This window comes from Scyliorhinus torazame, chromosome 22 (genome assembly GCF_047496885.1).
Source record: "Scyliorhinus torazame isolate Kashiwa2021f chromosome 22, sScyTor2.1, whole genome shotgun sequence".
NCBI classification, from domain to species: Eukaryota; Metazoa; Chordata; class Chondrichthyes; order Carcharhiniformes; family Scyliorhinidae; genus Scyliorhinus; species Scyliorhinus torazame.
The window spans coordinates 15,662,792-15,675,514 of NC_092728.1; the positions used below are offsets into that span (position 1 = coordinate 15,662,792).

At 55.3% G+C, this 12,723-nt stretch overlaps 1 protein-coding gene across 1 annotated transcript in view; it reads right to left on the reverse strand.

Moving 5' to 3' along the window:
* Window positions 1–5,587: 5,587 nt before the first annotated feature.
* LOC140399439 (uncharacterized) overlaps window positions 5,588–12,723 on the reverse strand; it is a 165,152-nt gene continuing 158,016 nt past the window's right edge. Inside the window, exons 27-29 of the mRNA XM_072489017.1 lie at window positions 10,426–10,536; window positions 7,042–7,116; window positions 5,588–5,638 (exon numbers count right to left, since the gene is read on the reverse strand). Of these exons, the coding sequence (XP_072345118.1) occupies window positions 5,588–5,638; window positions 7,042–7,116; window positions 10,426–10,536 (237 nt within the window). The remainder of the gene's footprint in view (window positions 5,639–7,041; window positions 7,117–10,425; window positions 10,537–12,723) is intronic.

A 12,723-nucleotide genomic window follows, 5' to 3' on the forward strand; every position in this document is an offset into this window, starting at 1 on the left:
TGATGTTAATCCAGCTCCCTCACACTGTCACTCAGTAACCCCTCTCCCTCAGCACCCTGTGTTACTGACTGTATCTCTACTGATGTTAATCCAGCTCCCTCACAGTCACTCAGTAACCCCTCTCCCTCAGCACCCTGTGTTACTGACTGTATCTCTACTGATGTTAATCCAGCTCCCTCACAGTCACTCAGTAACCCCTCTCCCCCAGCACCCTGTGTTACTGACTGTATCTGTACTGATGTTAATCCAGCTCCCTCACACGGTCACTCAGTAACCCCCACCCCCCCAGCACCCTGTGTTACTGACTGTATCTCTACTGATGTTAATCCAGCTCCCTCACTGTCACTCAGTAACCCCCTCCCCCAGCACCCAGTGTTACTGACTTTATCTCTACTGATGTTAATCCAGTTCCCTCACACTGTCACTCAGTAACCCCCTCCCCCAGCACCCCGTGTTACTGACTGTATCTCTACTGATGTTAATCCAGCTCCCTCATACTGTCACTCAGTCACTCAGTAACCCCTCACCCCCAGCACCCCGTGTTACTGACTGTAGCTCGCCTGATGTTAATCCAGCTCCCTCACACTGTCACTCAGTAACCCCTCTCCCCCAGCAGCTTGTGTTACTGACTGTAGCTCTGCTGATGTTAATCCAGCTCCCTCACACTGTCACTCAGTAACCTCTCTCCCCCCAGCACCCTGTGTTACTGACTGTATCTCTACTGATGTTAATCCAGCTCCCTCACTGTCACTCAGTAACCCCCTTTCCCAGCACCCCGTGTTACTGACTGTATCTCTACTGATGTTAATCCAGTTCTCTCACACTGTCACTCAGTAACCTCTCTCCCCCAGCAGCCTGTGTTACTGACTGTATCTGTACTGATGTTATTCCAGCTCCCTCACACTGTCACTCAGTAACCCCTCTCCCCCAGCACCCGATGTTACTGACTGTACCTCTACTGATGTTAATCCAGCTCCCTCACACTGTCTCTCAGTAACCCCTGTCCCCCAGCACCCTGTGTTACTGACTGTATCTCTACTGATGTTAATCCAGCTCCCTTACTGTCACTCAGTAACCCCTCTCCCCCAGCACCCTGTGTTACTGACTGTATCTCTACTGATGTTAATCCAGCTCCCTCACATTGTCACTCAGTAACCCCTCTCCCCCAGCACCCTGTGTTACTGACTGTATCTCTACTGATGTTAATCCAGCTCCCTCACACTGTCACTCAGTAACCCCTCTCCCCCAGCACACGATGTTAATGACTGTACCTCTACTGATGTTAATCCAGCTCCCTCACACTGTCTCTCAGTAACCCCTGTCCCCCAGCACCCTGTGTTACTGACTGTATCTCTACTGATGTTAATCCAGCTCCCTCACTGTCACTCAGTAACCCCTCTCCCCCAGCACCCTGTGTTACTGACTGTATCTCTACTGATGTTAATCCAGCTCCCTCACACTGTCACTCAGTAACCCCTCTCTCCCCAGCACCCTGTGTTACTGACTGTATCTCTACTGATGTTAATCCAGCTCCCTCACACTGTCACTCAGTAACCCCTCTCCCTCAGCACCCTGTGTTACTGACTGTATCTCTACTGATGTTAATCCAGCTCCCTCACAGTCACTCAGTAACCCCTCTCCCTCAGCACCCTGTGTTACTGACTGTATCTCTACTGATGTTAATCCAGCTCCCTCACAGTCACTCAGTAACCCCTCTCCCCCAGCACCCTGTGTTACTGACTGTATCTGTACTGATGTTAATCCAGCTCCCTCACACGGTCACTCAGTAACCCCCACCCCCCCAGCACCCTGTGTTACTGACTGTATCTCTACTGATGTTAATCCAGCTCCCTCACTGTCACTCAGTAACCCCCTCCCCCAGCACCCAGTGTTACTGACTTTATCTCTACTGATGTTAATCCAGTTCCCTCACACTGTCACTCAGTAACCCCCTCCCCCAGCACCCCGTGTTACTGACTGTATCTCTACTGATGTTAATCCAGCTCCCTCACACTCTCACTCAGTAACCCCTCTCCCTCAGCACCCTGTGTTACTGACTGTATCTGTACTGATGTTAATCCAGCTCCCTCACACGGTCACTCAGTAACCCCCTCCCACAGCACCCTGTGTTACTGACTGTATCTGTACTGATGTTAATCCAGCTCCCTCACACGGTCACTCAGTAACCCCCTCCCCCAGCACCCTGTGTTACTGACTGTATCTCTCTACTGATGTTAATCCAGCTCCCTCATACTGTCACTCAGTAACCCATCACCCCCAGCACCCCGTGTTACTGACTGTAGCTCTACTGATGTTAATCCAGCTCCCTCACACTATCACTCAGTAACCCCCCTCCCCAGCACCCTGTGTTACTGACTGTATTTCTACTGATGTTAATCCAGCTCCCTCACACTGTCACTTAGTAACTCCTCTCCCCCCAACAGCTTGTGTTACTGACTGTATCTCTACTGATGTTAATCCAGCTCCCTCACACTGTCACTCAGTAACCCCTCTCCCCAGCACCCTGTGTTACTGACTATATCTCTGCTGATGTTAATCCAGCTCCCTCACACGGTCACTCAGTAACCCCCTCCCTCAGCACCCTGTGTTACTGACTGTATCCCTACTGATGTTAATCCAGCTCCCTCACTGTCACTCAGTAACCCCTCTCTCTCAGCAGCCTGTGTTACTGACTGTATCTGTACTGATGTTAATCCAGCTCCCTCACACTGTCACTCAGTAACCCCCTCCCCCAGCACCCTGTGTTACTGACTGTATCTGTACTGATGTTAATCCAGCTCCCTCACACTGTCACTTAGTAACTCCTCTCCCCCCAGCACCCTGTGTTACTGATTGTATCTCTCCTGATGTTATTCCAGCTCCCTCACACTGTCACTCAGTAACCCCTCTCCCCCCAGCACCCTGTGTTACTGACTGTATCTCTACTGATGTTAATCCAGCTCCCTCACACTGTCACTCAGTAACCCCTCTCCCCCAGCACCCTGTGTTACTGACTGTATCTCTCCTGATGTTAGTCCAGCTCCCTCACACTGTCACTCAGTAACCCCTCTCCCCAGCACCCTGTGTTACTGACTATATCTCTGCTGATGTTAATCCAGCTCCCTCACACGGTCACTCAGTAACCCCCTCCCTCAGCACCCTGTGTTACTGACTGTATCCCTACTGATGTTAATCCAGCTCCCTCACACTGTCACTCAGTAACCCCTTTCCCCAGCACCCTGTGTTACTGACTGTATCTCTCCTGATGTTAATCCAGCTCCCTCACTGTCACTCAGTAACCCCTCTCCCCCAGCACCCTGTGTTACTGACTGTATCTCTCCTGATGTTAATCCAGCTCCCTCACTGTCACTCAGTAACCCCTCTCCCCCAGCACCCTGTGTTACTGACTGTATCCCTACTGATGTTAATCCAGCTCCCTCACACTGTCACTCAGTAACCTCTCCCCCAGCACCCTGTGTTACTGACTGTATCTCTACTGATGTTAATCCAGCTCCCTCACACTGTCACTCAGTAACCCCTCTCCCCCCAGCACCCTGTGTTACTGACTGTATCACTACTGATGTTAATCCAGCTCCTTCACACTGTCACTCAGTAACCCCTCTCCCCCAGCACCCTGTGTTACTGACTGTATCTCTACTGATGTTAATCCAGCTCCCTCACACTGTCACTCAGTAACCCCTCTCCCCCAGCACCCTGTGTTACTGACTGTATCTCTACTGATGTTAATCCAGCTCCCTCACACTGTCACTCACTGACCCCTCTCCCCCAGCACCCTGTGTACCTGACTGTATCTCTACTGATGTTAATCCAGCTTCCTCACACGGTCACTCAGTAACCCTCTCCCCCAGCACCCTGTGTTACTGACTGTATCTCTACTGATGTTAATCCAGCTCCCTCACACTGTCACTCAGTAACCCCTCTCCCCCAGCACCCTGTGTTACTGACTGTATCTCTACTGATGTTAATCCAGCTCCCTCTCACTGTCACTCAGTGACCTCCGATTGGGGATGACGTCGCTCCGAAATCTGTCAAATACGGTTCTTTGAGTAAAGATAGAAACACTCGCTGGGTGAGTTCCGCTGCTGCTGCAGTATCTCCTTTCAGGTGTTGCGCGTGATTCGAAAACTTCTAATCACTGTCACTGCACCCTGGCTGCTGTGAGGGGCTACCCTGCTGATCGAGTGCTCCTGCCCTGCTGATCGAGTGCTCCTGCCCTGCTGATCGAGTGCTCCTGCCCTGCTCTCAGAGGTACAGGTCCGTGATCTCAGACTGGGATCAGTCGCACAGCCCCTCTGCAACTTCCAGTGTGCAATGTGAGTGATTCGAAGCTTGTTAATCACGCAGAAATACATCTGGGTAGAGGGATCTGGGTATCTTTGTCCATGAATCGCAGAAAGTCAGAATGCAGGTTATAACATGTGCTAAGTTTGGGTTAGCCCTGCTGCCTCACAGCGCCGAGGTCCCAGGTTCGATCCCGGCTCTGGGTCACTGTCCGTGTGGAGTTCGCACATTCTCCCCGTGTCTGCGTGGGTTTCGCCCCCACAACCCAAAGATGCGCAGGTTAGGTGGATCGGCCACGGCTAAATTGCCCCTTAATGGGTAAAAAATGAATCGGATGCTCTAAATTTTTCAAGAAAGGACTGAGGTAGAGAAGTATTGTTGCAATTGTAGAGGGTGTTGGTGAGACCACATCTGGAGTATTGGGTCCAGTTTTGGTCTCCTTATTTGAGGAAGGATGTGGTGGCATTGGAGGCAGTTCAGAGGAGGGTCACCAGTGTGATTCGGGGATGAAAGGGTGAACGTATGAGGAGAGATTAAACAGTTTGGGTTTGTACTCGCTGGAGTTCAGAAGGAGAGGGGATCTGATTGAGGTACATATGAAACAAAGAGGGTTTGATGAAGTAAACATAGACCAAATGCTCCCCCTTGTGGGGAAATCTAGAACGGGAGATCACAGATATCGGTTGAGAGGTGGTAGATTTAGAACTGAGATGAGGAGGAACTACTTCTCGCAGAGGGTGGTGAGTTTGTGGAACTCGCTGCCCCATAGTGCGGTGGCATCGGAGTTAAGGTAAGCATACTTGTGACAATAAAGATTATTATTATTAAATAGTTTCAAGACAGTGATAAGTATATTTTAAAAATAAATTTAGAGTACCCAATTCTTTTTTTTTTCCAATTTAAGGGGACAATTTAGCGTCGCCAATCCACCTAACCTTTGGGTTGTGGGGGTGAGACCCACGCAGGCACAGGGAGAATGTGGAAACTCCACACGGACAGTGACCCGGGGCCGGGATCGAACCTCGTCGCCACAAGGCAGCAGTGCTAACCACTGCGTCACCGCCCTCGATAGAGAGATTTCTGATTTTAAAAGGATCAGGTTAAAGGGATACGGGGAACAGGAAGGGAGGTGGCTTTGAGACCAGGGAGAGATCAGCCATGATCTGATTGAATGGCCTTTGTCAGCATCTGAGTCTCTCTCTCTCTCTCTGACTCACATTCTCTCTCTCTCTCCCACCCTGTACCTCTGTCTCTCTCTCTCTCTTTAGCTGACTCTCTCGCTCTCTCATTCTCTTCCTGCTTCTCTCACTTTCTCCTCTCTCACTTTCTGCCTCTCCTAGGGACACAATGCAGCTTGTCAATCAACATGTTTCTCCATCAACGCAAGGGCTTTGGGGGTAGTAGTGATGGCAGACCGACAGAGACAGAGAGAGAGATGCAGAAAGAGAGAGGGAGTCAGAGAAGGAATGAGAGAGGACACAGAGAGGGGGGGGTGACGGAGAGGGGGACGGACATGGAGAGGGGGACAGAGATGGAGGGACAGAGAGGGGGGACGTGGGGGGGACAGAGAGGGGGGGGGGGGCGTGAGGGGGGAGAGAGAGAGGAGGGATGGGGGGACAGAGAGGGGGGGGCAGAGAGGAGGGGCAGAGGGGGGGGAACGTGATGGGGGGACAGAGAGGAGAGGACGTGAGGGGGGGGACAGAGAGGAGGGGCAGAGGGGGGGACAGAGAGGAGGGGGGACAGAGAGGGGAGGCAGAGAGGAGGGAGAGAGAGAGCGGGGGACACAGTGAGGGGGGCAGAGAGGAGGGGACAGAGAAGTAGAGACAGAGAGAGAGAGAGAGAGAGAGAGGGGAGAAAGAGATGGACAGAGAGAGCAACAGCCACAGAGAGAGAGACTGAGAGAGAGAGGCAGAAAGAGAGAGAGGCAGGAAGAGAGCGAGAGAGAGGCAGAAAGAGAGAGAGGCAGGAAGAGAGCGAGGGAGAGTCAGCTAGAGAGACAGAGGTTCAGAGATGAAGAGAGAGAGAGGCAGAAAGAGGGGCAGAATGAGAGGCAAAAAGAGAGAGGCAAAAAGAGAGAGAGGCAGGAAGAGAGCGAGGGAGAGTCAGCTAGAGAGACAGAGGTTCAGAGATGAAGAGAGCGAGAGAGGCAGAGAGAGAGGCAAAAAGAGAGAGGCAAAAAGAGAGAGGCAGAAAGAGAGAGAGGCAGAAAGAGAGAGGAGAAAGTGAGAGGTAGGAAGAGAGAGGCAGAAAGAGAGAGAGGCAGAAAGAAAGAGAGAGGCAGAAAGAAAGAGAGAGGCAGAAAGAAAGAGAGAGGCAGAAAGAAAGAGAGGCAGAAAGAGAGAGAGGCAGAAAGTGAGAGAGGAGAAAGTGAGAGAAGCAGGAAGAGAATGAGAGAGCGAGAGAGTCAGCTAAAGAGAGAGAGAGAGAGAGACAGAGGTACAGGGTGGGAGAGAGAGAGAGAATGTGAGTCAGAGAGAGAGAGAGACTCAGATGCTGACAAAGGCATGGAAAGAAAGAGGCAGAGAGAATGAGTGGGGAGGAGAAGTGGTGGGGAGGAGAGCAAACCGTGGCACACTTCCTGGCCTCTGGGCTGCTAGATTTCATCCCAACCCCTGCCCCCACCCCCCTGACCTAACCCTCCCCCGCCGCACTCAGACCCTTAGACGACGGCACGCCGAGAGACGGGTGCTGTGTGAAAAACTCCCCCTCCCACCGCCACCACCACCAGCGGAGACTCACCACTGGTAAAGAGCTGTCGTCCCCGGGGTTACTCTCTTCCAGACTTGGCTGTGCAACTGACTGACCTGCTTCACCCTTCGGGGGGCCAAGGCGGGGAAATCGGAAGAGTTGGAAAGAAATTTCAACAAAAAAAAGAATGACAATTCGTGACAATCCACCCCCAGCCCCCAGCTCTGCAGCACCGCCAAGTGGTGGGAGGGTGGAATTACCACGTGACGTGTTTACATCGGCAGCTCCCAGTGTAAAGGGTGCCAAGAATTACATTAAGACCCAACAATGAAAATAAAATAATTTGAGGGGTAGAAGTTACGATTCTAAAATTGGGGATTGCTGAGGGGAGAATGACTGCATTATGTTGGTCCACTTGTGCCCTCCTGCCCCAAACACTCACACTCTCTGCTGGCAACGGTAACTCGAATAGAATCCCTGACATAATTCTCTGTAGCACACTACGACATCGGGGGAGGAAATCGCCCCCTATTCAGGCCGTATCTTCCGTCTCAACTATTCTGCATGAGTTTAAGCAGCTCACCTCCCACCTATTCAGCACCCCCTCTCGAGCTTGAGGAACAGGAGGAGGCCATTCAGCCCCTCTCGAGCTTGAGGAACAGGAGGAGGCCATTCAGCCCCTCTCGAGCCTGTTACACAGGAACAGGAGGAGGCCCATTCAGCCCCTCTCGAGCCTGTTACACAGGAACAGGAGGAGGCCCCATTCAGCCCCTCTCGAGTCTGTGATACAGGAACAGGAGGAGCCCCATTCAGCCCCTCTCGAGCCTGTTACACAGGAACAGGAGGAGGCCCCATTCAGCCCCTCTCGAGCCTGTTACACAGGAACAGGAGGAGGCCCATTCAGCCCCTCTCGAGCCTGTTACAGAGGAACAGGAGGAGGCCCATTCAGCCCCTCTCGAGCCTGTTACACAGGAACAGGAGGAGGCCCATTCAGCCCCTCTCGAGCCTGTTACACAGGAACAGGAGGAGGCCCCATTCAGCCCCTCTCGAGTCTGTGATACAGGAACAGGAGGAGCCCCATTCAGCACCTCTCGAGCCTGTTACTCAGGAACAGGAGGAGGCCCATTCAGCCCCTCTCGAGCCTGTTACACAGGAACAGGAGGAGGCCCCATTCAGCCCCTCTCGAGTCTGTGATACAGGAACAGGAGGAGCCCCATTCAGCACCTCTCGAGCCTGTTACACAGGAACAGGAGGAGGCCCCATTCAGCCCCTCTCGAGTCTGTGATACAGGAACAGGAGGAGCCCCATTCAGCCCCTCTCGAGCCTGTTACACAGGAACAGGAGGAGGCCCCATTCAGCCCCTCTCGAGCCTGTTACACAGGAACAGGAGGAGGCCCATTCCGCCCCTCTCGGGCCTGTTACACAGGAACAGGAGGAGGCCCATTCAGCCCCTCTCGAGACTGTTACACAGGAACAGGAGGAGCCCCATTCAGCCCCTCTCGAGCCTGTTACACAGGAACAGGAGGAGGCCCATACAGCCCCTCGCCAGTCTGTTACACAGGAACAGGAGGAGGCCCATTCAGCCCCTCTCGAGCCTGTTACACAGGAACAGGAGGAGCCCCATTCAGCCCCTCTCGAGCCTGTTACACAGGAACAGGAGGAGGCCCATACAGCCCCTCGCCAGTCTGTTACACAGGAACAGGAGGAGGCCCATTCAGCCTCTCTCCAGCCTGTCACACAGGAACAGGAGGGGGCCCATTCAGCCTCTCTCCAGCCTGTCACACAGGAACAGGAGGAGGCCCATTCAGCCCCTCTCCAGCCTGTCACACAGAAACAGGAGGAGGCCCATTCAGCCCCTCTCCAGCCTGTTACACAGGAACAGGAGTAGGCCCATCCAGCCCCTCTCCAGCCTGTTACACAGGAACAGGTGGAGGCCCATTCAGCCCCTCTCCAGCCTGTTACACAGGAACAGGAGGGCGGCCATTCAGCCCCTCTCCAGCCTGTTACACAGGAACAGGAGGGCGGCCATTCAGCCCCTCCCTCAAGCCTGTTCCTCCAGTCAGTCAGATCTCAGCTGACCTGTAGCTTAACTCCATCTGCCCACCTCAGTTCCCATACCCAACCAAAATCTATCAATCTCGAGAATCGATTGGGCTCTCCAGCAAAACAAACTGTGCCCTGGAAGACGACGTCATGCCAAAGCTGCTCATTAACTCTCCCCGCTGGCAGGGGTTCTCCCCTAACAGCTGCACATCCAAATCTCTGCCCACATACTTTTGTTTTATCCGTTTGCGGGACGTGGGCGTCGCTGATTGGGCCAGCGTTTATTGCCCATCCCGAACTACCCTTGAACTGAGTGGCTTGCTCCGCCATGTCAGAGGGGAAATTAAGAGGTAATCTCATTTGAGGGGGGGGGGTCTGGAGTCACATGTGGTCCAGACCAGGTGGGGACGGCAGATTTCCTTCCCTGGAGGACCTCAGTGAGCCAGATGTTTTCTTTTTATGCCAAGGGCTTCATGGCCATCGTTAGATTTTAAATTCCAAGGGCAGCACGGTGGCACAGTGGTTAGCCCTGCTGCCTCACGGCGCCGAGGTCCCAGGTTCGATCCCAGTCCTGGGTCACTGTCGGTGTGGAGTTTGCACATTCTCCCCGTGTTTGCGTGGGTTTCGCCCCCACAACCCAAAGATGTGCCGGGTAGGTGGATTGGCCACGCTGAATTGCCCCTTCATTGGAAAAAATGAATTGGGCATTCCAAATTTATTTAAAATTTAAAAAAAAAAGATTTTAAATTCCAGATTTGTTTTTATCGAATTTAAATTTCACCCTCTGCCGTGTTGGGATTTGAACCGCGGGTCCACAGAGCGTCACCCTGGGTTACAAGTCCATCAACAATAGCACGGCGCCACTGCTGAGCGACACTGCTTTCTGGTTTGACAAGCGGCCCCATTTTGAACCTCCCAATCTAGATTCCCAGCACTCGAGACCGCGATCCATCTCCCACCGCCGCCAACCCTTCACCCCTTCCAATTCCCAAATCAACAATCCTTCTTCTCAATCGCCTACAATCCTCCGAGATCTCGGCGCTCCTCCCAATTCCGGCCTCTTCTGCATCCCCCCCCCCCATTCCTATCGCTCCACCAATGGCGGTCGTGCCTTCATGCTGCCCGCGGAGCTCTTTAAGGCTATGTCGCTAAACCTCTCCGCCCTCACTCTCTCTCTCCTTTAAGATGCTCCTCGCAAACCGACAGTGTTTCTCCGCAACTGTCCCCAATATCTCCTGAAACGGCCCGGGGCCAAATGTTGTCCGGCCCAGGCTTCTGTCAAGCGCCTTTCGGATGTTTCACTATGTGAAAGTTGTGGTAAGAATGCAACTGCTTTGGACCCAGCCGACGTACACACCCAAAGCACAGACCCGGGCAAGGAGCCTCTCTTACCGCAGTAGGAGTGGAACGTCCGTATCCCGGGGTCTGCTCCGGAGTGGCTCCTCTGACAATCCGAGAATTGGAAGGAACACCAGATGTTCGCACCTCTGGCTCCGCAGGTCTCTGGGAGGAGGAAAGTGAAAGGAATCGTCATAAGGCCGCCTGGTGTGCGCTGCTGCAAGGAGCCACTTGCATAAAGAGTCAGGAGCACTGCGCTGGCTGAAGGTCGAGGGAGCGCCGCACTGTCGGAGGGTCGGTGCTGAGGGAGCGCCGCACTGTCGGAGGGTCAGTGCTGAGGGAGCATCGCACTGTCGGAGGGTCAGTGCTGAGGGAGCATCGCACTGTCGGAGGGTCAGTGCTGAGGGAGCGCCGCACTGTCGGAGGGTCAGTACTGAGGGAGCGCCGCACTGTGGGAGGGTCAGTGCTGAGGGAGCGCCGCACTGTGGGAGGGTCAGTGCTGAGGGAGCGCTGCACAGTCGGAGGGTCAGTGCTGAGGGAGCGCCGCACTGTCGGAGGGTCAGTGCTGAGGGAGCGCCGCACTGTCGGAGGGTCAGTGCTGAGGGAGTGTCGCACTGTCGGAGGGTCAGTGCTGAGGGAGCGCTGCACAGTTGGAGGGTCAGTGCTGAGGGAGCGCCGCACTGTCGGAGGGTCAGTGCTGAGGGAGTGTCGCACTGTCAGAGGGTCAGTGCTGAGGGAGCGCCGCACTGTGGGAGGGTCAGTACTGAGGGAGCGCCACACTGTCGGAGGGTCAGTGCTGAGGGAGCGCCGCACTGTCAGAGGGTCAGTGCTGAGGGAGCGCCGCACTGTCGGAGGGTCAGTACTGAGGGAGCGCCGCACTGTCGGAGGGTCAGTGCTGAGGGAGTGCCGCACTGTCGGAGGGTCAGTGCTGAGGGAGCGCCGCACTGTCGGAGGGTCAGTGCTGAGGGAGCGCCGCACTGTCAGAGGGTTAGTGCTGAGGGAGCGCCGCACTGTCGGAGGGTCAGTGCTGAGGGAGCGCCGCACTGTCAGAGGGTCAGTGCTGAGGGAGCGCCGCACTGTCAGAGCTGAGGGATCGCCGCACTGTCGAAGGGTCAGTGCTGAGGGAGTGCCGCACTGTCAGAGGGTCAGGGCTGAGGGAGCACCGCACTGTCAGAGGGTCAGTCCTGAGGGAGCGCCGCACTGTCGGAGGGTCAGTGCTGAGGCAGCGCCGCACTGTCGGAGAGTCAGTGCTGAGGAAGCGCCGCACTGTCGGAGGGTCAGTGCTGAGGGAGCGCCGCATTGTCGGAGAGTCAGTGCTGAGGAAGCGCCGCACTGTCGGAGGGTCAGTGCTGAGGAAGCGCCGCATTGTCGGAGAGTCAGTGCTGAGGAAGTGCCGCACTGTCGGAGGGTCAGTGCTGAGGGAGCGCCGCATTGTCGGAGAGTCAGTGCTGAGGAAGCGCCGCATTGTCGGAGGGTCAGTGCTGAGGGAGGGTCGCACTGTCGGAGGGTCAGTGCTGAGGAAGCGCCGCACTGTTGGAGGGTCAGTGCTGAGGGAGTGCCGCACTGTCGGAGGGTCAGTGCTGAGCGAGCGCCGCACTGTCGGAGAGTCAGTGCTGAGGAAGCGCCGCATTGTCGGAGGGTCAGTGCTGAGGGAGGGTCGCACTGTCGGAGGGTCAGTGCTGAGGGAGCGCCGTACTGTGGGAGGGTCAGTGCTGAGGGAGGGTCGCACTGTGGGAGGGTCAGTGCTGAGGGAGAGCCGCATTGTCGGAGAGTCAGTGCTGAGGAAGCGCCGCATTGTCAGAGGGTCAGTGCTGAGGGAGGGTCGCACTGTCGGAGGGTCAGTGCTGAGGAAGTGCCGCACTGTTGGAGGGTCAGTGCTGAGGGAGTGCCGCACTGTCGGAGGGTCAGTGCTGAGCGAGCGCCGCACTGTCGGAGAGTCAGTGCTGAGGAAGCGCCGCATTGTCGGAGGGTCAGTGCTGAGGGAGGGTCGCACTGTCGGAGGGTCAGTGCTGAGGGAGCGCCGCACTGTCGGAGAGTCAGTGCTGAGGAAGCGCCGCATTGTCGGAGGGTCAGTGCTGAGGGAGGGTCGCACTGTGGGAGGGTCAGTGCTGAGGGAGAGCCGCACTGTCGGAGGGTCAGTGCTGAGGGAGCACCGCACTGTCGGAGGGTCAGTGCTGAGGGAGCGCCGCACTGTCGGAGGGTCAGTGCTGAGGGAGCGCCGCACTGTCGGAGGGTCAGTGCTGAGGGAGCGCCGCACTGTCGGAGGGTCAGTGCTGAGGGAGAGCCGCACTGTGGGAGGGTCAGTGCTGAGGGAACGCCGCACTGTCGGAGGGTCAGTGCTGAGGGAGCGCC